Here is a 23,924-nt window from a genome sequence, read left to right as displayed (position 1 = left end):
CCTGGAACAGGTAATCCAGAAAAAGGAAGAGGTCTTGCTTCCAGTAATGGTGTCGTCTTTTGTGTTGGGCTTATTTAGTAGCCTGCATCCATAGTCCAGTACTCTCTAACCAAGTTCTCACAGATGTATCCAGACTTTGATTCAGCAGAATGTTACAGCAATATACTGGAATTGCAGCACAATCACAATATAGCAGCTGCAATATGCAGTGGAATCACAATTCAGATACACTGTGCAAATTCCTATTACTGGTCTCTAAATGCTTGCTGTCATGACACTGTGTCCTCACAGTTACTGGGAAGAAATATGCATGTTACACCAGCTCAAGCCAGTTACTGCCTTCTAAGCTGATTTTTTGAGTTGTGTAGTTTCTATACTTTATATTGGGCTCAGTCACATACAGACTACCCTCCCACGCTGGCCTGGTTAGCTTAGGAAAACATTACTCTTGACTAATTGTTTCAGGGAAGGCTGTTTATTTGATCTTAGGACTGCATGATGCAGCTCTATTCCTAAAGCAAAGTTTTCTATCCAGCCCCTCTTGCGCTGAGATAATTTCATCTTTATGACAATTCGTTGTTTTTCCTTACATTCTTCCTTCAGCATATCATTCTTGCCCATCTCCTCTGGGCCTTCCTCCATTGCAGGGGTCAGTCACCCATTCTCATACTTTTCAGGAATCTCACAAGTCTTTTGCAGAAAAAGTGAACTTTTTTGTCTTCAGGTGCTTTACAGCTTGTACCTGTGGCTCAAGAAGGAAGGGATGATATTTTTTTTATATTAACAGGAAGGGATTTTTTCTCAGTTTAAGAAATCCCAAGACTTCCACCTGTACTTAAAGGTTTTTGATAATAACCACAGGTGCTTGGTCTGAGAGAAGGAAGCTTTGGATGTCTACTTTTACAGCTCAGTCCAAATTTCTTGCCCTTTTTGTGTGTTTTCTTTTTTCTTCTTCTTCTTCTTCTTTATTTTGTATTGACAGGATCAGACTTTTCATTAATCACTTCACTGATGCTGATGTTGTCAGGTCCAGCAGAATAGCGTCCTCATGTAAAGAAAATCTAAAGGGAGAGTTATTCCCAAGCTTGTTGTGAGCCACCAAGGTGGAGTCTTGCAGCTCCCACAGGAAGTCATGTGAATTCAGGCCACAGATGATGGCCTTACTGATAAATGTTTCAATTTCTAATTATTTTAAGCTTTATCATGCAGGTTTGTCCCATAGGTGTCCTGAGCTGATACAGTGTTATATTGAATGATTTTGTGGTGGTGGTTTTAATCTGAGGAATTCTAGGAGTTGCTGTCAGAAGAATATTTGTGGTGTTATGTTGAGGGACTGAAAAAGAATTTATATAACAATGGCCTCAAATTCTGTTGTATGTATATACTTTCAGTTATTATCTTAATTTCTTTCTTTCTTAGTTCAGACAGGAAAATATTTTTACTAGTGTTCTTTTTTCTTTTTGCATGACAAGGGACTGCAATTGCTCAGAGTTTATTTATGTGTTCAGCATGGTGAGGAACTGGGCAGGTTCTCTAGTACAGATACTACAGCATGGAAATCTCTTGGTTGTGTATAATAGGAAACATCTATTCCCCCAAGTGAATGTGCATGTAGCTGTTTCAGCTTAAAGAACTCTGCTTGTTTGGAAATCATCTGTTTAAAATATAGACACCCACAAACCACAGTTATAGCATCAGTGGAATTGCCTTTCTTTGATACTGTCATCAGCTGACAAACTCAAGATATCCTCATGGTAAATTTTCATATAACTGGAAAAAAATCGAAATACATATGTAATAAATCTTAAATGAACAAGCAATCTTATAATAACATTACTTAACCTAATAGTATCACTATGGTGATCACCATCCTTCCATCAATACTGATGTTTACCTCTTGGTCTGTCTGCTAAGGTTGCTAGAACTTAGATTTTTTGCTTCAAATAATAGCCACCAGGTAATTGACATGTATATGACTTCAGTGATAAGATGTAATTAAATTAAATAAATATGTGCAAATGGTACTTTCTTGTATTGTTCCCAATGCTGCCTGGATTCCTACACTAAATAAATGCCCAGCCTGCTTCAACACCTTTTACTCCAGTCACAGAAGAAATCAGAAGTTTACACATACAGGAGATGACATTGTCCTTGCTTGTTTTTCACAGGAGGATCACCACAAAATCTTGCTGCCTAGTAAATCCATCATCTCTGTGATGAGATATGAGTGTAGAAGTAAGACTTTTCTCCCTGCTAGAAATCTTTTATAATACTGAATAGCATATAATTTTCTCTGGTTCTTGTGTGCCTTGCCTTGCTCCTCTACAGCATCACTCTTCTCTCTTAACAAAGATCCATCTGGGTTTTTTTCTACTAATACTCTCAGAATTTAAACATCTGTGTTTTTAAATACATTTTTTGATGTTTTGTACATGATAATGAGACACTGACCTATTCAGTTACAGAGCTTGTCAGCAATTGAACAGGGAATTGAATTTGGAAGGTGGGGCAGTAACCTTTTATTATGGATGGGTAAATTTTGCTGTTTCATACTATAAAATGTGCCACAGAGATGAAAATTCAAAATGCGGTTGGAAACAGCATTGGAATGAAAAGCCTGTCTCTGAAGACTGTTTCGGGTTAATGGATGAGTTTGGCCTGAGGAAAGAGGAGCTTGCTTAATATTTCAATGGATTTCACTCTGTGCTTTCAAGCTGAGTTTTGCTTTTATTCTGCTTGCCTCTTGATTCCTATACATAAGAGATATAAAAGTGAGCTTAGCAATTCCCAGGGGACAGGAGAGTTTTCTGAGCAATGTCCTCACCACTGATGTAGCTTCCCTCCTCCCCCACCACCAAAAAAAAAAAATCAACTGTAAAAGACCTGCTAGTGCTGAAATGTTAAAAGCCTAACTCTGAACATTTTGGGTAAAGCTTTGCTGAGTCCCAAGGAGCTAGAATTTCTTCTTTGAATTTCTGAAAATGTTATTGTATCATTGGGAAGTCCACCATGGATTTTCTCATCAGCTTTGTGCAGAAGAGAGTTACTGTGGCAGCCTCATTGTCTCAGACAAGACTAAGCAGCATTGTTCTTTTGGAACAAAGTCATGAAGTCATGTATAGCTTCAGCAGCCAAGTGCTTGCTCATGATGTCACAACAAGACATTATATGTGTGCAGTGTGGCACAAACAACAGTCCACAACAGGACTGCAGTGTGGCAGTCTGCTGTGCTGCTGTCAGATCATGGTAAGGTAAAATCCAGCTGCAATGGTAAGTGGTTATTTACCTGACTGAGTGAGGTGCCTGGTAGCAGTCCTATGCAAATAGTCATCCCCATTACCCATAGAGGAATTAAACTGTGAATTAAACTCTGCAGTTCTTTTATTGCTCCTTTTGATTTAGCTGATTATCATGTTGTTTGCATCTGGTATTAATGCATCAAGCTCTCTGGGCTTGCTGACAGCCTTAAAACATTACAAAGCATATGAAATCAGGTCTGTTGGCTGATTTGCATTGAAAGTGAAGGCGAAGAGCTGCCCCAGTGAAGAGATACAAGGATGATAATGCGGAGAAGGATGACAGCAGCCCAGTTTGGCCTGAGGCAGTTAAAAGGTGTTTTTGGGCCTTTGTGAAGTTTAGTGGAGGTGGTATTTGTTCTGTAAGCTCTATCAGGTCCATGGCAAGCTGTCTCCTGGCACACTGCCCCATCATCCGTTGACTTGCCAGGGACTGGCCCTACACTTATCAGCCTTCTTTTGGAGAACTGGACCTCTTCCCAGCCCATTATTCCTGCACCATAGGAGTAGTCTGCAGAGCATTTTGACTGTTATGCCGTATGTTCCTCCTCCTACTAATATACACAAACTGTTGGACTCTGCTCCCAGTTCAGGGAGTTACTCCAACCCAGCATTGGTTTACTAATAGGCCAAGTTACCTAAATACCTTCAGCTGAATTCTTCTGACTAGGCACAGACAGGCCATTAAAACAGTTACAGGAAATAGGATATTCTGACATGGTATAAAGGGCAAAACTAGTTTTTGCTTATTTCGTAAGTAATATCAATTATGCTTTCCAGTGAGGTGAAGATGTAAACATTTGGTTTTGTATTCAGCTTTTCTGGCTTGTAAGAAGAAAGACAAATGACAAATATCAAAGGTGTCATCCTGTAGAGACAGCTGTTTAGGTCTCAAAACCTTCCAGTTTGCTGTTTCATAACTTTAAATATTTGATGAACTTACACAGCTTTAAGATATATCCATGAGTTATACCAAATAATTACAAAATTATATCAAGTAATTACAAAATAATTATTACCAAATAATTACAGAGCATTCTACTACCTAACATTACTTTCACATCACTTGTGTTATGATTACATGTTGCCCAAAGGTTAATTTTTGCAAATTATATGAAAAGAATACTCTGAGTTAATTCAGAAACTGTGAAAGTATCTAAACTATGCTATGTTTACACTCATCTTGATATTAGTTGATATTACTCAGAACTGTTCTGTTATGGATATAGGCTATGATGCATGCATGTCACATGACTTTATTTCTTCTACACTCAGTACTCTTAGGCATGAAATCTGACTGGGTTTTGTTTGCACATAATCATGAGCACAGCTTTGTAAACTCTAACATAATGAGCAAATACCTGGAGGTAGACAACATGGCATTTTAAGCATATAGGTAGACATTCAAGAGGACTATAATGCTTCATATAATAAGTCATTATGGATAGAAGATTCTGGAAGTTATGTGAAAGCTGGTTTCTAGGTCTACATTTAAGTGTACTATCTCTGTTTATGAATCAGTAAAAATAGAAGCCCAAAATGTCACTGATGTTCAAAATGATGGTCCAGCATATACTGTCTTTGGTTCCTACCTGTAAACATTTTCATCTAATCTTAAGAAACCTCTAGAAGGAATAAATATTATTCTTTATAAAGTATTTGGCAATAACCCTAACGATATAAGACTCAGCGTGGCAAGCAAGCATCTCTGGATAAAAGGCTCACATCCCAGTAGAAGCCCTCAGGAAATAGTCTTCAGAACAGCAGAGGGCTGACTTGAGCCCTGCTGTGACGCCCTCGAGAAGGACGGATAGGAGTTAGCAGGTGGTATTACATGAATAACCTCTCGCAAACTCTCCCACTGCTGATTTCCCATGGAGAAGGTGGCTTTATGATACTTTGACAGAGGTGAGGTCTAGTCTGTTGACTGGTCTGCTGCCAGAGCAGTTTCTGCTTTTTAGCCAGGGACGATCTGAAGTAAAATGCATGCACTTCATAGGACCCTGAGTTTTGTGAGGCTGAATGTGGCTGAGACAATTAGTGCTGTTGCATTTTCTATAAAAATAGTAGCTTCCAACAGCACCACAACAGCATACAGTAAAATAATGAAGAAAGACATAGAAGAGTATTGGCTTCCAAACATTTCTAGTAGTTTTGATTGTTTTCATCTTTGGGACAGTACAGAATTATGATCTCTGTCAAGATACATTTCTAAAGCTAAAAAAAAACCCTTCTTTTGAATTGTATGGACTGTGTGGACCCACAGGACAACCATCTCTGTTGACTCAGGAAAAGGGCATAAAGAGCAAATGCCCTCAAATGCAGGAACAGCATTTGTAGAACTCATTCAATTTCTGACAAAGCATCTGATTTTGCTATGATATCCTCAAGGGAGTCCCCCATCCTCCCACGTCAGATAGAGCAGCTCCAAAAAGAAAGTTTATCAGCTACCACCTTTCTGGCTGTGTGCTGGAGCTCCAAAGAGAAGTGGATGGAATGAACAAAGCTGCGTGAGGAGTCATGCAGCTTATCAAGGCCATAGGACATGGCAGGAATTGCCCTTTGAGTTTTATGATTGCCTTGGAGACAAAAAGCCTGTATTAGATCAGAATGAGAAAGCAGAACCTCTTGTCATAGAGCACTGCGTGTGTTGGGATAAAGGCTTTCAGACAGCAGGTGTAACCATTGAAAATGAGAGACTGAGAGGCTGATCCAGTTAGGCATGAACCAAGTTCCTCTGTCATTCCTGAAGCAGCTGTCTTTAAAACAGATTTTGCTTTCACATCTTGCAAAGTCTTGATCCTTGCTAGTTGTTTGCTTACCCCTGATATCTTCCAAGCACTGACATCTGAACAGCAAGTCCATGATGCTGCAGATAAAATTTGATCTCTGAGGGGCATTTATGAAAGCAGAGATGAGGTTGATGAAATGGAAAGAAAAGCTGAGAAAATGGCTGAGCTGAGCCGGACCTTTTTTACTATTATTAATTCAGAACAAATGGGTTTGAAAACTGTCATATGCTAAGATAGATATTGTCACCAAAACTCAGAAAGTGATCACAGCGCCTCAAGACACTCCTAAATGAGACCTCACTGTAAAGTCAGAACTGAAACAGGAAAACGAAGATTCTAATGCAGAAGGCAATGCACCACCTATGAGAAATATTAATGCACGTGCAGTGGTGAAGAGCCTCTGCCCCTCCCAAAGACCTGTGTCCCTACATGTCTGCACTACCCGTGAAGCACTGGGAGGTTTTTACAGAGCAGTGTGAAGCAGGCAGTTATGTGGACTCCGCACTGTCAGATGGCACAAGGACTCAGCTCTGTCTCAAGTTTGCATTCACATGCATGTGGTAGAAATGGAAAGGAGGGTAGGGAGGGTTCCTCACGGTAGGAAGGCGTCAGGAAACCAAGCACTGAAACGACTCTTGTTCTGCAAAACCTTGTCCCTGTACTCGCAGAGCCTGATCACTGGTGAAACCACTGCCTGGGTGAACTTGAAAGTGTTCAGTTCAGGCAGCCTGCTCAAGGGTGCCCATCAGCCCATTCTGAGCCTGCTGTGCTGAGTGGCTGCGTGTTCCTTGGCGGGCACAAACACAAATGCGTGAATTTTCATCCATGAGTTTTTAGACGTTACGCTGCTCTCCCAAAGAGAGCTCACAAAGCGTGTGATAGACATCGTAGCCCAGACAGCAGCCGTATCCATTCCCTCCGGAGGGCTGGGAGTCCTCCAGCCGGCAGGGCCCTGCGGTGCTGCCTGCGCTGCCCGCGTCCTGCCACGGCGGGGAGCTGGGACAGCGGCCACGGCAGAGCGAAAGGGCACGGACCCGGGGAAAGCACCTCCCCTCCGAGTGAGAGAAGGGGGGAAAGGAGGAGGAGAAGGGGGAGGAGGAAAGTGACGACTGTGAGATGAGGGCGGTGGGATGTGGTGCAGCTCCCGTCGGAAAAGGGTGTGTGGAGGAGGAGGGATGGATTAGAGGGGAAAACGGCACTCAGGGAGAGACCGAATGGGGTTTGCTTGGTGGGGCCTGTAAACAAACCAAGAGAGAGAAGGAGTGTGTTTGGGGGGACAGGAAGCTGGAGGAGAGCAGACAGGGTATATGGACAGGTGGGTGGTTGGCTCCAAACTGTTCCCTCTGGCATATGGAAATGCTGGTGCTGCAAAAGTTGCTGGTGAGCTGGTTAAAAACAACTCTGGTCTTGCCCCATGAAGATGCATGTTTTGAGAAGCTGCTAGTGAAGAGAGGTGTCTGCTGCTGGCCAGAACTGAGATCAGGAAGGACCTGAGAAGTGTCAGGGCAAAGACGAGATTCCAGGAGTTCTGCTCTTTCCCACCCCATTTTTTGCTCCAGAAAATCTCCCTCACCCCTAAGGGCAGGTTTTCATCTGCTGGCTTCCTTTGTCATGCCAAATGGTACAAGATTACTTCAGTCCTCCCTGGGGATCTCTGGGGAGCCTGGCTCTATCACAAGTCCTGGCGCTCCAGGTGGGCCTTCCTTGGTTTCTGTCCTATCACCTTCAGGGACCAGGGAAGCTGAGATGGGTTTGGGAGGGAGAAGGCACATCCACCTGAAAAGTGTCTCTTGTTCCATAGTGCTGCCTCACCTCTCTTTTCTCCTTCCTGCAGCTGACAAACATAGAGGTACAGCAAACTCTACTTTGGCGCTTGGTTTTGGAAACAAAGCCTCACAGTTCTGGTTGAGTATCTCCCATCTATGTCCTTCCTCTTCACCATCCTTCTCACTTTAGTCCAGGTTTCCCACCCTCTGATTGCCAGCCAGCACCATCACCTTTCCCTGGAGCCTGTGTTTTCCATGCTCGATAGCATGATGCCTTTAAGTAACATGGCTTAGGACAGTCTGTCACAACCTCGAGTTTTCAGTTGCTGCTAATATTAACCATGTGGGCTCGAACTGATGGATTTGTGCCTCTAGGTGGATTTCTCTTTTCCTTTTCTTGGCAGTTTTGCTGCCTAGAGGGTCAGGGTCAGCTCCAGTGTTGCTTGTGCCCAGACAGTACTTGGCTCTTTGCAGCCTGGAATTGCAGCCTCATATTAGTTATAAATCCCATGAACCTGTGGAAAAGCAAAGATGTTTTCTCAACAGAGAACAGCCACTCAAGTATTGCCACAAGCAGAGTTCTGCTCAAGAATTAATTTGCTATCTCAGGGTGGATGCTCCTCATGCTTCATGGCCCGTCTGACAAAATGGAGTATTCATGCATACCTTCCTTTCCAAAATGTTGGAGTGCATGCTGAATAAAGACTTGTGAACAGAAAACAACAGGCAAACAGAATTTCTTTCTCCAGTACCCTCCTTTGGTTGTCTGGTAACTGTGGAAGCCAGTGACCAGGCAAACCTGGTCCTTACCTCTTGTCACAGTCTAGGCAGTGGGTGGGGGCAATGGTAATGCAACCATACTTCATATTTCCCTCCAAGCAACTATCATGTAGTAGCAAAAAGCCTACTCCTATAGACAGATAATAAAGTAACTCAATTGCCATAAGGCAGCACGTTAAAGCCCCGTGAAAAACAAGTGTCTCTCATATTGTCTAACAGAGCAATGGTTGAATGCAATCTCAGGTGGTAACTACAATCAGAGGTGTCAATGGGCAAAGGCTGGGGCTTGCAGTCTTGAAGCAAAATAATGGATGACATCTGAGGGTGCTGAGTCCTGTACAGGACCACAAACATGATGGAAAGCATGGGCTAGTCTGCAGAGAACATTTTAAAGGGGTAACCTTGTTGCAGAAAAATTGCATCAGGCAGAATAATTGTGTTTAGTCCCCACTCCACTTCGGGGCAGACTGTGGTGTTGTCTCTCTGCACCACTACAGCCAAATGACTGCTGTTCTCTTGATGTCAGCATCAAAAAAGGAGTTTTCCTGTGTACTGCAAGAAGTTGTGTGCTTGTGCCTGGGATCGATCTAATAGGGAAAGTGAGAAGTGACAGCAGCTGGTGTTGCCAGTACACTTCATTGAAGATGGTCTTTTGGTAGCACTGTTGGTTTTGTATGGCTTTCTGCATCTGAGATGAGGAGGGGTGCAGAGGAAGCCAGCTGCTCCTCTAGCCCTGCTGGGTGACCACTGGTAGAAATGAGGAACTATCAAGGGCCATTGCACATTTCTTGTGTGCGGTACAGTAGTGGAAAAAGCAAACTCACTGAGTTGCTGCCAGCAGCCTGCCTGAGAGCTATGGATGAGGTGGCCTGCAAGCCCACAGAACCATGAATAAATTGATAGGACACTACAAGAATGTTACTTGCAGCAACAATGTGACTTTGAACCACGCGTAAATGGCAACTTTTCATTACAGAAAGCTGAATAATCTGATAAGATTATAGCTGCCAGTTATCAATCCTCTGTGGGGACAGGAATTTAGATAAGGCAAATCTGAATCACAAAACTTGTGACTGTACCAAAATCTGTGCCACTGCAAGAAGTGGACCCAGTGTTTCTGAAAAAGATCCAGGCTTCCCATATAAGAGTCAGCAAGCAATTAAATAGCCAGCAAGAAATAATCAAAGCAGGAAGAGTTTTGGGTCTGGGGACAAGCTAAAAGAATTTTGCATGCCTCTTCCTTGAACTTGAGGAATTCAGGGGAAAACCTCCTCTTTGGAGAGGTACAGCAAAGTAACTCTCATTTGAGAAGAAAACAGAGAAGATCCTGATACCGCTTGGCAGAGGAGTGGCAGGGGGATGGGAAAAGGGGAACCTGCATCTCTTTTGATCATCAGCAATTTCGGGTGGTTTCTGAAAGGAGCCTTGTCTGAGGCATCACTGGGAGGACTGACAGAGGTCTGACTGCAGAGGAACTGGCTAAATAATCCTCACTTGCTACACACAAGACCCTGGGGCAACATTCTCTGTTAAGCTTTGCCAGTGGGTAGTACTGTGTAAGCACTTCTGTGCTGCTGTCTGTGATATTTTGTGTACGTGTGATGAGATACAAATTTAGAAATCAGCGTTGTTTTCCCACCTACATCTTACTGGGGTTTTTTGCCTCCCAAATGCATTTTATGGCTCTTAAACAGCAAGTGTAGCAGAAGTGAATAAGCTGAGTTAGGGCTGTAGGGAGTCTGCCTCTATTATTAGACCAACTGATACAGCTGGAGCAAACAAATAATCTTTAAGGCATCTGATTTATCTTTGGATCTGAACTGCAGCCTGTTTTTAGTTTTTTCCAGCTGTAATTAGGAGTATAATAAAAGATATTTCTCCTCCTTAAAAGACTTCCCTCCTTTATACTCCTAGACCACAGTGGTTATAGCCACCCAAATACTGCCATGAAGAGATCAGTCAGAGTTTAGGACCCAGAGCCCTCTTTAAGGCTTATGGGATGTGACAGCTGACTGAAAATCAATGAAGTGTGATTTACCAAGCGTCATAATGAGGGCAAGATAAGGCTAGAAAGGTGCTGCCTTGCCTTGCAGACTCAATTGTCTGCCTTGATTTTTAACTAGATTGTTTTAGTCCCCTGCAAAGATGAGACCGATTTGCTTATGAAAACAGAAGATCAGATTTAAAGGAAAAGCCACGGTGGTGCCCATGCTTTGCCTAGTGCTCTTTGCTTTGTGTCTGAGCCACTCAGGTAGGTGTGATTTCTTCTTCTTCTTCCAAGCTGAGCTGCAGGTGTTCAAGATTTTTCTGCTGGCTGGTTAGCTGCCGCTTTCTGGGATACGGTGAATGCTGGCTTCCCTTGGTCCTCCTCTAAACACTGTGTGAGTAGCAGAAGAGGGTTATATCAGTTGCTGCCTTTGTATTGCAACCACGGTTTAATAACTGATGTTGGGGTGGTTGCTGGCTAGAAATTAACAAAAAATCCTAAGCTCAACTTTTCACTGCTAAAGGGAATTAAGGGAGAATTTCCATCGCCAAGAGGAAAACTGAAATGGTTCAGGTGAGCTGATGAAGGGCTTAGTGTCTTGTCTGTGCTTCTTGGGGTGTTTTGCATGTTTGTTTAGCCGACTTTCTGCCTCAGAACTCCTGTTCTGCACCCATGGGGAGCTGCTACTTGCACGGATCACAGAGAGAAGCAAGAAACCTGGGGGAGAGGGGAGATGGCAGACTGTGCTTGGGTAATTGAACGTTTGTAAACGTGCCAGGGAGCTCCCCAGTTTTTGCCTCTCAGTGCACCCTATGGTAAATTCAGGGATGTATCTGTCCTGTGGTTGCTTCTCTGTTTTTTTCAAAGGCAGTGCCACTTTGTTCAATATTTTCTCCATGGATTTATCTAGTTTAATCATAAGATGGGGCTTGGTCAAAGGAACTGTTAGGCTATTTTCTCACATGATATTTCTTATTTCTCATTAATAGCTTCTGCTTTTAAAATGTCTTTGTGCAAGTACTGAGGCTTATAAAGGCAGCAATCTTCTTCCTTCTGACTTTCTTCTTTGTGAGACTCCTCAAGTCTTTTTCTCTCTTTTGTGTGGCTTCCTCAGCAGCTGAGATTCAACATATCCAGCCCCACACCCAGCTTTACCACCTGTCTTCTATACCCACTTGGATCATTAGGGACCTGAACTTTACGTGAGATGCGGGCTGTGAAGTGGCACCATTTTCTTTTGCGAGGAATTGTGCACACCCACAGACACAGAGTGTGTGAGGCTGCATATATGTGTGCAGGATTTCATACTAAAACAAAAACAGAGCAAGGTATTCTGGCATTAAGATAGGGCTGGTTTTGGTACCGTATGTTTTGAGGTTACGGATTTTTCTATTCAGTGGGTTTTCTGTTAAATCTGTTTTTTACAACCATGCACCCCTGTGAATCTCCTAAAGGGAAAGCAAAATGTCTAGGAGATGGAGTCTCTGCAAAGACTCATATATGTCAGGGGGTTGGACCTCTGAGGTTGTGGGCAGTGAGGGGGGAGAAATGTATTCTTTCTCTTTCTTTGGCTGCAGATGCAATACCTGTTTCAGAGTTTATAGCTCCTCAAAGAGGAACAGTATCTTGCTGTGGCTGAAAGTGGGAAATTACAGTGTTGCTGGGACCTTGTGCTGTCCTGAGAGGATCCAGACAGCATTAAAAAATGATTTTGTCCCATGAAAATCTCTGAGAGCAGGTTTTTGCTTTGGGCAGTCCTTCAGCTGTGTTGCTTGTTGTCAGGTCTAGCCCTGCCCACAGCCTCAGACACACCCTGACAAAGTGCGCAGCCTGTTGTGCCCAGGAGATGGGCAGCAGCTGCTGGGGAATAGGACATGGGCAGAGACAGGGGTCTGTGGTCATGTCCTTTCCTCCATGTAGGGGCAGAGCACTACCCTCTGCTTCCAGTTTTCTCTCTGGAGGAGCTGCTGGGCTTGAATGCCCTTTCTCCCCATGTGGAACTCTCCATGTGCTGGGGGCTGCCTTAGCTCTGTTCGTTGATGCACCGCGTGTGTGAGCACATTGACTGTGCCCTCCAGGGCTCTCCCACCATCAGGTCCTGGCACCATCCCTGGGCCATGACCCTCTGCCTGCAGACTCCTCTTGCATCTAATGCTTGGCAGTCCAGGCGCAGGTGTTCTGCTCACCCTGGGGCTGGCAGAGCACAAGCTGGGCCCTGGACAGTGTCCTGTGAGGTCCCCTTTGACTGCTGACACTGCTATGTGGCTGTGATCCTTACTGTATGGAGTCAATTCTTTTTCCTCCTTGGTGGCTTTGAAGAGAGGTAAAATCCTTCTCACCCTTGGGTGCTGTGTGTGTGCACAAGGGAAGACATGGAGGTTGTATCAGAACCTCAACATCACACGGAGTGGGGCCAAAGTTTGCAAAAGGGTGGAGGGTCTGAACTGCCCTTCCCCCTTCATGGTAGCAAGGAGAAGGAGGAGCATGGTGTCAGCGATTGTGGGAGTCACAAGTCTTGCAGGTACAGACCATGATGGCTCTGTGCTTGCCTGGCAGATCTAGCCCTGACTGCATCATCCAGCTCCTGCTGCTGCCAGGTGGGCTCTTTTTGCTTTGGCAAAAAGGCCATAGAAAACATGAACCTAGTACAAAGTCGTCACTGCTCTGACTTCATGATTTTTTTTTGTATGTGAGTTGGGCTTGGGCTATCTTGCCTTTCCTTTCCCTTGCCCTGGTTCTGCTGAGAGTCTGTGGATCTGAATTCCTGCAGACCTGGCCAGAGGTGAGTTTTCCTCACATCATTGCTCTGCCTCACTTCAGGTCATGGCATTTTCCATGTATGCTTTATGGCAATATCTCCACTCTGTGTTGCTCTCTTCCAGATGTGAATGCCTTCAGTTCAGTTGCTGAAAATGAGGATGCACTCCTCAAGCACTTATTTGAAGGCTATCAGAAATGGGTCCGCCCTGTGGAAAACTCCAATGACACCATCAAAGTCCTTTTTGGGTTAAAGATATCACAGCTTGTGGATGTGGTAAGTGTTGTGTTAGGCTCAGTAAAACACCCCTTCTTTTATAGACAGTTGTGCCTCCACCTGGGAGGGCTGGTAATGTAATCAGCTTTTGCTTCCTGCCACAAGAAATGCACGGTGATGGTTGGGCAACAGAACACTGAGTGTGAAATGGTGCTGGTGATATGACCTTCTGCCTCCCTCCACCCTCAGCAAGGACTCTAGGACTCATTTATTTTGAAGGAAACCAGAAGGCTCTTTTTTCCCTGATGTTCTCAGGGAATGAGACCTCATTTCCACAAGGTTTTAATCAAACAACCCGTGCCAGACAGTTCTTGATATCTATGTTGCAGTTTAATGACAAGACAGCTACAGGAGAGGACTGAGGAAGGGTAAGAGCTGGTCGGGCATTATTCCCTCTAAGCAAGCTTGTATTGAGGCCAAAGGTAGTTAAAGTTTTAAGCCAGCTGGTCACTCAGATAAAACTCTAGAGGCAAAATAGATAATCCTGTGTTTCTGCCCATGTGGAAATTTTTCCTTCCCTTTCCACTGCAATGCACAGTGGAATTTGCACAATGCCCAGAGGTACCCACGCAACAGTGTGCTCCTTACATCCCCCAGCCCCTGGTAATGTCTCCTTGTGCTGTGGAAGGCACACTCTAATTGTATGCTTTATTTACATATTTAGGACAGTGTTTCAGCTTGTGTCTTCCCAAACTCACTCCAGGTGGAGCAGTGCAGGGAGATGAGCCATCCTCTGAGCCCATAGCCTTGTGTGACCTGATACCACTTGCTGGCTGAGCCCTGCTGCATCCTGGCTCTTTCGCATATGATTCCTTTGATCTCCTGTGAAATGCCAGACCTCAGTTTTCCAGCCTCAGGGACTCCCAGTGATAGCAGGGACAGCATGTAGAAAGTCACCCTCAATGGTGACTGAAGAGCCCAAGCCCATGGGGAAGCAGGACCATAGGAATCTCCTCATATTGGCACAGGGTGGGACTCAGCAGGCATAGGCTCTGTTTCTAATGGCTGCTTTGGTATTGCAATCCTCTCTACCTTGTGTCACCCTAGGATGAGAAGAATCAGCTGATGACAACCAACGTGTGGCTGAAACAGGTAAATTAGACCACATCTGACCTCACTTTTCCCCATGTGGAGCTTCTGAGCTGAGTAGCCATCCCAGTCTGCTGTCCACTGTGCCATTCATCCCATTTTGTGATGCTGAGTGGCCAGCACCAAGATACCTAACCTGAAGTCTTTACTTCACTCTTCTCATTTCATTAAATGCATAAAGAGACAGAAAGGCAGGCAGGTAGGCCTTTAGGACACAGGGTACCCTCTTCTCCTGACCTTCACCCCAGCTGTATTTCAGGGAAGCGACACACCTGGTACTGCACTTGGCTGTCTCTGGGATGTTGTATGTGCCCTGAGGGACTATCCTGTCTTAGAGGTCACACAAGTACTGTCTTCCTTGCCTGAGCTAAGAGTGGTGCCTCAGATAGATTTCTTCATTCCTCAGCATATGTAAAGAGAAAAAAAAGGCCACACCACAGACCTATTCCCATTAAAAGCTGTAGCAAATGAATCAGATCTCTCTATCATAATTGCTTCTGGAACTGATGGTGATTTATACAAATGCGGGAAAGGTGCAAGTTGAACTGTTAGGTCTCCTTTCTTCTTCTTCACTCCTGAAGAATACTGTTTTTGGTTTAGGTTACATTGCACCAGTTTATTGACCTTGTGACAATTATTTTAAGTCTCTCAGCCTTGTGAGTATCTGTAAAGATGTCAGCTAATCCCAGGCAGAGGACATAAAAAACAAACCGTACTTGAAATCATGCCAGGGAGAAAGGTTCCTGGGGACCACTGGGCTGGTGGACAAGAAATGTGAGTCAATTTTTGTCTCAGTCTGGGTCCTGTAGTGCTCCAGTGGGAGATTCTGGCTGGAGCAAGACCCCTAAAACCCATATGGATATTGTGTGTAAAGATGGTCTCTCCCTTGAAGAGGGAAAAGCTCAGACTTCCCCTCACTGTGGGGAAGACAGGAATTTCCCCTTCTGCTGGAGAAATTTCTCTCTGATCCAAATACAGCTGCTGGGAGCCTGCCCTGAAATATCTGCAGTATTAATTTTCCCCATCTTCAGCTGCAATTGTAGAGCCCCTTTTGTGCACAAGGCCACATCTTGGCTTCCTTACTTCAAGTATCCACTTGGGCAGACAGCAGAGCCCTTCTGTAAAGGTCACCTCTCTGCCCTCATCTGTCCTCTCCCATTCCCACCCACTCTCCTTGCAGGCTATAGCACCCAGCTTCACCTGCAGGTCCAAGCCCTGTGCACTGTAGACAGACTGATTTCTCTGGAAGCCTTGGTAATCCTCAGATTTTAGCCATGGCAGCTCCTCAGGGAAACTCAGGACTGTGATTACCCAGAGCTGGGCTCCCAGGTGTTGTTACCATTTCTAATACTGCTTCTCCATCTGATGGGCTGAGAACATTAAGGCCCGAGGTAATGCAAAGGGAGCAGAAAATGAGGCACAGGCTCTGATTTTCACACATATAAGTGCTCTCAGGAGCTCAGGCTGAGCACTGAATACCTGTGGCCTGACCCAGGTGTCCTGCTGTGGGAGCTGTGCATTCATGTAGGCCCAGCTCCCTCAGCTTTTCCTTGTAAGAGATGCTCCAGTCCCCTCATCATCTTTGCTACCCTCTGCTGGACCTGCTCCAGGAACTCTGTGGCTCCTTTGTACTGAGGAGCCCAGACCTGGACACAGCACTCCAGATGTGCCTCACCAGGGCTGAGTAGAGGGTCAGGATCACCTCACTCAGCCTCCTGGCAATGCTCTTCCTACTGCACCCCAGGATCCCATTGGCCTTCTTGGCCCCCAGGACACTGCTGGCTCATGGACAGCTTGTTGTCCACCAGGACCCCCAGGTCCTTCTCCCCAGAGCTGCTTTCCAGCAGGTCAGCCCCCAGCCTGTGCTGTTGCCTGAGATTTTTCCTCCCCAGGTTCAGGACCCTGCACTTGCCTTTGTTGAATTTCAGAAGTTTCTTCTCTTCCCATCCCTCCAGCCTGTCCAGTCCTTCTGAAGGGCTGCCCAGCCCTCTGGGATATTGGCCACTCCTCTGAAGTTTGTGTCATCAGTAAACTTGGTGAGAAGGCATCTGCCCTTCATCCATGTCACTGGTAAATAAGTTAAACTACACTGGGCCCAGTATGGAACCTTGTGAGACACCACCAGTGACGGGCCTCCAAGCAGACTCTGTCCACTGATTACAACTCTCTGGGATCTGCCGTTCCGCCAGTTCTCAGTCCACCTCACTGTCCACTCGTCCAGTCCAAATGTCCTGAATTTGCCTATGAGGACCTTGTGAGAGAGACGGTGTTGAAAGCCTTGCTGTAGGCAAGGTAGACAATACCCACTGCTCTCCCCTCGTCCATCCAGGGAGTTGTTTCATCATGGAAGGCAATCAGGTTGGTCAAGCATGATTTACTTTTAGTGAATCCATGCTGATTGCTCCTGATGACCTTCATAATTTCTCTGCAAGAGTCTTACTTTTCTTGGATAAGCAAAGCTTAAACACAAGCATTTTCTTTTTTTTTTTTTTTCAAACATTCTGATGCCCACGATGGTGGTCCCTGATAAACAAGCAGGCTGACACACAAGGTTCAGAGGAGCCTTTAGTGGTTGCTGAGAAAGCGTCTGGATTCAGACAAGCTACGGGGTCTACCAGCACAGGTCGAGAATCTGGGTCCAGATTTTTCTTCCACTAGTGGTGGGTTAAACTCTTCAATGACAGCACAGAAATGGGAATTTGGCACAACTGGACATAGCAATTGCAACATCAGGAGCAGCTTGGAAAAAAGGGAGAAGAGAGGAAAGAGCCTTATGCATCTGCTGCTACAGTGTGTGTCGGCATAGCCCACAGGGAGATTCCTGTTTTAAACTGCTCATCTTCAAAATCTGCACACAACCTATATTCTGCTCTAGTAGGAAGGCATAACCATTTGCCTTGCAGACACAAAAGAGCACTTTAGCTGGGAGAGAAATCAATGCAGGGCAGGGGGAAAGTGAGGAATACTGCAGACGGAACAAATAACCCAGGCCAAGGGGCTGCTCCAATTCAACTCCATGATTGATGATGGGATGATTCTATTCCAGGTGGCTCACAGGGTATTTGCTGCTCTTGTGTTAGTGGCAGCTACAAGCTGACTGTGTTGGTTGCTGCTCAGCCCTGCCTATTCCCTTACATGATGTGTGTTTCCAGCCCCGTTGTACCTATTGCAGGAAGTGTCCAGGACATATGTGAGACTGTGACCACTTCGCCTAGGCTGCTGGAGACAAGTTAGATACAGAGAAATGCTAACACTAAAAGTGGTGTTCTCTGTCCCTGATGCTGAGGTTATGAGCAGCAATGGCCCCTCTTCTCTTTCCACACATGAACAATAACAAATGTCTGTAGGTATAGCTGTGAAAAGCATGTGGAATCAAAGAAATAAGAGGGGAACAACATGGAGAATTAATAGAGAACATTGCTTTTTTGGTTCATCCTTAAGTCATGGAGGAAATTGCCCAGTGAAGGCTGAGACTTCCACATCCCTGGAGATCTCTTAGTGCTGCAGCTTAATGGAAACTGGTTCATCTTCCACTTCCTGGCATTGACCACAGCCTATAGCTCTTGCATCATGTTGCTGCTATTTCTGTGGACAAATGAAAATCCTCATCAATAATGAACAAGGATCAGAGAACTGGTTTTCCATTGCTTTTCTGTGGAAATCTCCAGGTTGCTGGAGCCACTTTGTTATGATCTCCCTATCTGGAAAACCAAAAAAGGAGACAAAAGTTATTCTAGACTTCAGCATGATGAAAATGGACAGGACTCTCCCTGCTTTTCTAACAAAATGCTTTACAATAGCATCATATTATTTTTCCTGAAATAGTCTGCAGGTCTTTCTGATGAAAGAGCAATTTATTTTTTGCAAGGACAGTGTGCAGGTATGAGGTGTTGTATTCCATCCACTGAAAAAAGCCAGGTCTCTACTGAAAAGTGAATTAAGGCCACCTCTCCTCATTTGAGTACTAGTACCCACACCACCTGGCTCTTCCATGGGGTTGGTGCCAGCCAAAACCAGGTTGGGCTGGTTCTCAGAGGGAGGGAAAGCTGCTGCACTAAAGGGAAGTGGCTCCTTCCTTCTAGCCTACTCTCAGGTGGGCTGTGCAGGGTGGTGAGTGAAGTGAGAGTCAAGTGCTCTCCAGGAGTGCTGGCCTTGAGGTTGCCAGCCTAGGGATGGGTTCTTGGGTCTCACCTGTATCTGGAGGAGCAGTGCTTGTGGGGATTAACATCTCCCAGGCCGTGCCTGTCTGGCATCCTCTGTACAGCTGAACAGCCTCACACCAGGCTCTACCCCCTGAGCTGTGCATGCAGTTTTTCTGAGGCACAGGCAGGGGTGAGGAAAGAGGCTGCTGCATATGAGTGGGCAGAGGACTCTGCTGTTTCGTTGTAGGAATGGATCGACCACAAGCTCTCCTGGAATCCAGATGAATATGGTGGGATCACTGCTATCCGGGTCCCCTCTGAGTCTCTGTGGCTTCCCGACATTGTTTTGTTTGAAAAGTGAGTAGTGTGGCTCCTTGCTCTGGGCTTAGGCCAGAGCTTGGGCAAGGCATGTCAGCTACCATGAGGCTTGTGTGTGCTGTCAGAGGGCTGCTTCTTTAGGCAGTGTGAATGTTGTGCACTGTGTGCTCCAGGTGAGGGACAGAAAGCAGAGCTGAGAGGGGGTAGGACTGGGGCAAACATAGTCCTGAACTCGGTACTGTTTCTTCCTGTCCAACTCCCAGTGCTGACGGACGTTTTGAGGGATCCCTGATGACCAAAGCCATAGTGAAGTACAATGGAGTGGTGACCTGGACACCACCGGCCAGTTATAAGAGCTCCTGCACAATGGATGTGACCTTCTTCCCCTTCGACAGGCAGAACTGCTCCATGAAGTTTGGGTCATGGACATATGATGGCAATATGGTGGACTTGATTTTAGTGGATGAAAATGTAGACAGAAAAGACTTCTTTGATAATGGGGAGTGGGAGATCTTAAACGCCAAAGGTATGAAAGGCAACAGGAAAGATGGGCTGTACTCTTACCCATTTGTCACTTACTCCTTTGTGTTGAGACGCCTTCCATTGTTTTACACTCTTTTCTTAATAATCCCTTGCCTGGGATTGTCTTTTCTAACTGTCCTGGTGTTTTACCTGCCTTCAGATGAAGGAGAGAAGCTTTCACTGTCGACATCAGTTCTAGTGTCCCTCACTGTTTTCCTTTTAGTGATTGAGGAAATAATCCCTTCTTCTTCCAAAGTCATCCCTCTGATTGGTGAGTATCTGCTCTTCATCATGATTTTTGTGACCCTCTCTATCATCGTGACTGTGTTTGTTATCAATGTCCACCACCGATCCTCAGCAACTTACCACCCCATGGCTCCTTGGGTTAAAAGGCTCTTTCTCCAGAAGTTGCCTCGTCTGCTCTGCATGAAGGGCCATGTAGATCGCTACTCGTTCTCAGAGACTGAAGAAAAGGAAACCACCTCGAAATCAAAGTTTCTGGGGAAGCAGAAATACAAGCAAGCAAAAGATGGAGAAAAAGTTGTTATTGCCTTTCTGGAAAAGGCAGCTGACTCCATTCGGTACATTTCCAGGCACGTTAAAAAGGAGCATTTCATCAGACAGGTAGGTGGAAGGAGGGCAAGGAGGGAATCACACTTTCCTTGACAGCGATGGCCTAAGCTCTTTTCTTTTCTGCATGCTTTCCTCTTTGCCTCATCTTCCTGCTCTCCTCTGAGACATATTCTTCCTCAGATCTTGATAAATAATATGTTTCCTGAGACAACACATAGCTTTAAGGAGAAGTGTATTGTGCTGTGGGAGTCCCTGCTCTTCACAGAGGCAAGAGACTCCAGCAGCCTCTCCTGGAGGAATCCCTGGTTTGGGATTATTTTAATAACCTTGTTGTGTAAATTTGGGGTACACTTGAATCTGGAAGCCTCTAAACTCTCATATGCTCTGAAAATGTAACTTTCACACTTACAGGCAGGCTCTATGACATTTGCCAGGTGTCAGTCCTGGCCTCCCAGCACATACTCTGCACTGCGTAGCTGCTCTGTTTTGAGTGGAGGTCTTCTAGATTTTCACTAACACCTGTTCAGATTAGCTCCCAACTGCTATCCTTCACCTCTTAGTGATCCTCCTGGCTTTTAAAATGGCAAATTACTGTGTGCAAACAACGCATCTCATGCAAGGGTAGGACAGCAGAGCAATGCATCTGGCAGCATTTGGAAAGAGAAAAACTTCTGTTAGCACCCTCCTAGCAAGAGCTAGGGCTTTGTTCAAACTGTGCTGAGAGGACTATAGCACAAAGAAGAGCAGTAAATCAAACATGTAGTATGTGTATACTGTCCATGACTGAAACCTGTTTGAAGCTGAAATAACTGTAATAAAAAGGTCCCTTGAATCACCTTAATAAACACACTTTTGTGTGTAGTTGTAGTAGTTGTGCTAATACTCAAAATTCAAAATTCCCCTCCTGAGTGTACCCAATCTGAGTCAACAAGTCACTTAAGCAAACACAAGTAAATCGAAGCCCTTGTACTGTGTCCAAGTGCTGTGCCAGAGCCTCATCCTGGCACTTGGAGGGAAATGCAGGTCTGTAAAAAGAAATCCAGTTCACTATAAAGCCACCTTCAAAGCTAAGTCTGTAAACTTTCCTATATGCACTTAACTAAAAGCTTTTGCACAGGCTGAAGGAGTTGTATCACCATGTGCATAGAACTATGGAACTGTTTTGGAGCCTTGAGCAATTTGCAGCTATGAGTGCTGAAAAGGTGATCCCTGTTAGTTTTAGGCTACCGCATACTACAGACTTCTAATTTTAAAACCAGATTTGGGGGGCTGAAATATATGTAGCAGTATCAACAAAGTACCAGGCTTGTTACTGTTTATGTTTATCCTCCCTCTTTCCTTTCCAGGTTGTACAAGACTGGAAATTTGTAGCTCAAGTCCTGGATCGGATCTTCCTGTGGTTATTTCTGGTGGTGTCAGTGACGGGTTCAGTTCTCATCTTTACCCCTGCATTACGGATGTGGTTGAATAACACTCTGTAGAAAATGCTCCTACAGTAACATAAAACAAGCACAGTACCAAGGGATGGTGGTGCCTTCGAGCTTGGTGTCTGCTGTGCAAGAGGGGAAGCAGCAGCAAGAAAGAAGGAAGGTGATGGTAACAGTGGGCATTGATTAGTGCTTTCAATCTTCATATAACTCTACCAGTAACAGATTCTGCTGAAATCAGAGAAGAGCTTGGTGTACAGCCAAGTCCTAAAGTAAACTGGAGCTGTGCAATGGGGTTATAATTATTTTCTTGTTAGCTTGGTTGTATTACTATAAAAGCCAAGATTATTAGTTAAAATTGGAAATAGAGGCTCTTGCACAATGATTATACTTAGAAGGCAGATCTGCCAGTTAAAATGCTACATTATAAAAAAAGTTACAGCAGGAACACAAATCTCTACTCAGTTTATCTGTGTTTCCAAGTGAAAACCACTAAGTCTCTGCAGGTTGCTTTATGCATGTGTCAGAACTGACAATTGCATGGCATATGCATCAGAAAAAGTATAAATTCTTCTTGGATGGGATGCTCAAAACCTTGACTCTCTAGCCTAACCTTGCTGCAGGATGAGCTCGACAGCGGCAGAACTTAACACTCTGCCCACCTGCTACCAGGCTTTATGGCATGCACACTTGATCTCTCACCTCAGCCATCAGGAAACTACGAGGTGTTGCCCACCTTTCAGTATTATTTGTAATTTTGCTTGCTGCTCTGTAATGTACCAGAAGGCTGACGAAGTGAGGATTTTTCCCCTTGCTCCACATTTAGAAACTATTATTCCTTCACCTGCTTGCTCACAAGTGGAAGATCACTTAAGCATACTGCACAGAGGAAGGTGGCTACGCTACTCCATAACGCAACAGTGATATTCCTGAAGTGTTCAGCTGGAGGGAAGCTGCAAACATAGCTTTTGGCAGATGAAACTTGTGGTTGCTGCAGGAGTGGGGTTTTTCTTGAGAGCTATGGGGTGGGCTGGTCACCAGGAAGATATATTTTTGGATGTTGGCTTGTCCATATTACCCAGGCAATTCAGAATTTCATTCCTTTGATTCCTTTACTTTGGGATCTTTTTGCATGATTAGAAACAGCTCTTAAAAGTGTTAAGTAAGTGAGATGTGACTGAAAACATCCAGGTGAAACTCCTGAACACAGGAATGAAGCTCTCACCACTTTTGCTGGAACAGTGTTTTCCAACATTGTGTGTTTTAGAAAATCCCATTCAGAACTTGTAAATGTTTTCAAGGTTAAGTAGGAGTTTGGAGATCCAATTTTTGACAATCTAAATATGTGTTAAAGTTTTAGCTAGCCTTGAAACTGTCTCCCTAGGGATGGAGGTTAGAAAGTGTTAAAAATACATAGAGGTGTTCTTGTGCTTGGATTATGCATGCACACCAGACCTCCATGACTTAATGCAATCCCATCTTGTTGTGTCAATGCAGAAACTTCTGTTCACTTGTGCAATTATTATTAATAAAGATGTATTTAGTAAATGATTCCTGAGGTGTCCATACACTGGGCTATGTTGTTGATTTGTTGCCAACAAAGCTAGATTGTAGCTCATTTTAAAAGTTTTGCCTCTGTTTGAATAGATTATATTCAAACAGAGGGATTGGCAGTCCTCATTACTTTTTAGCTCTGTATGTGAGTTTGAGCAAGCATTCAGATCTGGTTTTTATATCGTAGGAGTGTCAGAGACTGAAATATTATATTTTATGACTTAAACATTTTCTTAAAGGACTTTTAAAACTGTATTACAAAAGCTGAAGAGAAGACTCCCACACCCTGAATGGGGCCCTGAGGCCTGACACTGCTCGATGATGAAGATAAGATAAAGTAACAACTCAGGGCTGGGGACATTCACTGAGCATGGGCTTAACACCTCCAAGATGAGGACCACAGCCCCAGGGCTATCAGCTGCCAGGCTCGAACAGACCCTCGCACCAAGGGGTGGAGGGAGGAGAGGCTCTGGGTATCTTGGAAAAGCCTCTGGTCAGAGGTGCAGTGACTGCCCATCCTCCACTGTGCAGAGGAGCCCAGCTGAGGGCTCCTCACCGGGGTGGGAAGCTTATCCACAGCAGGAGGGGGTGACATGGCCCATCACAGGGCCCCCCCCCAAGGGGTCCCCAGACCCTGCCCCAGA

General features: G+C 44.9%; 1 protein-coding gene across 4 annotated transcripts; it reads left to right on the top strand.

Moving 5' to 3' along the window:
- Nucleotides 1–10,341: 10,341 nt before the first annotated feature.
- On the top strand, nt 10,342–23,294 carry CHRNB3 (cholinergic receptor nicotinic beta 3 subunit). Of its 4 annotated transcripts, XM_010400033.4 has the most exons (7): nt 10,342–10,885; nt 13,504–13,655; nt 14,703–14,747; nt 19,134–19,243; nt 19,468–19,997; nt 20,085–20,350; nt 21,646–23,294. In XM_010400033.4, the coding sequence occupies exons 1-7, from the start codon at nt 10,843–10,845 to the stop codon at nt 21,778–21,780; spliced, it is 1,281 nt and encodes a 426-aa protein (XP_010398335.1). In that variant the 5' UTR covers nt 10,342–10,842; the 3' UTR covers nt 21,781–23,294. The 4 variants fall into 4 exon arrangements, with proteins under 4 accessions (XP_010398335.1, XP_010398334.1, XP_019141683.1 ...); XM_010400032.4 differs by having other exon boundaries at nt 10,343–10,885; nt 19,468–20,350; XM_019286138.3 differs by lacking the exon at nt 10,342–10,885 and adding an exon at nt 11,031–11,194 and having other exon boundaries at nt 19,468–20,350.
- Nucleotides 23,295–23,924: the final 630 nt, after the last annotated feature.

The sequence above is a fragment of the Corvus cornix genome, chromosome Z, assembly GCF_000738735.6.
Source record: "Corvus cornix cornix isolate S_Up_H32 chromosome Z, ASM73873v5, whole genome shotgun sequence".
Lineage (NCBI taxonomy): Eukaryota > Metazoa > Chordata > Aves > Passeriformes > Corvidae > Corvus > Corvus cornix.
The sequence above is the reverse complement of the archived record's forward strand: the minus strand, read 5'-3'. Positions and strand labels throughout refer to the sequence as shown.

Bases quoted from the DNA above. Each gene is read 5' to 3' on its own strand.
- CHRNB3 (XM_010400032.4), top strand. From the start codon at position 10,843: ATGCTTTGCCTAGTGCTCTTTGCTTTGTGTCTGAGCCACTCAG. The intron at 13,656-14,702 runs GTAAGTGTTGTG...GTGTCACCCTAG, and splicing joins TATCACAGCTTGTGGATGTG to GATGAGAAGAATCAGCTGAT. The intron at 14,748-19,133 runs GTAAATTAGACC...GTTTCGTTGTAG, and splicing joins CCAACGTGTGGCTGAAACAG to GAATGGATCGACCACAAGCT.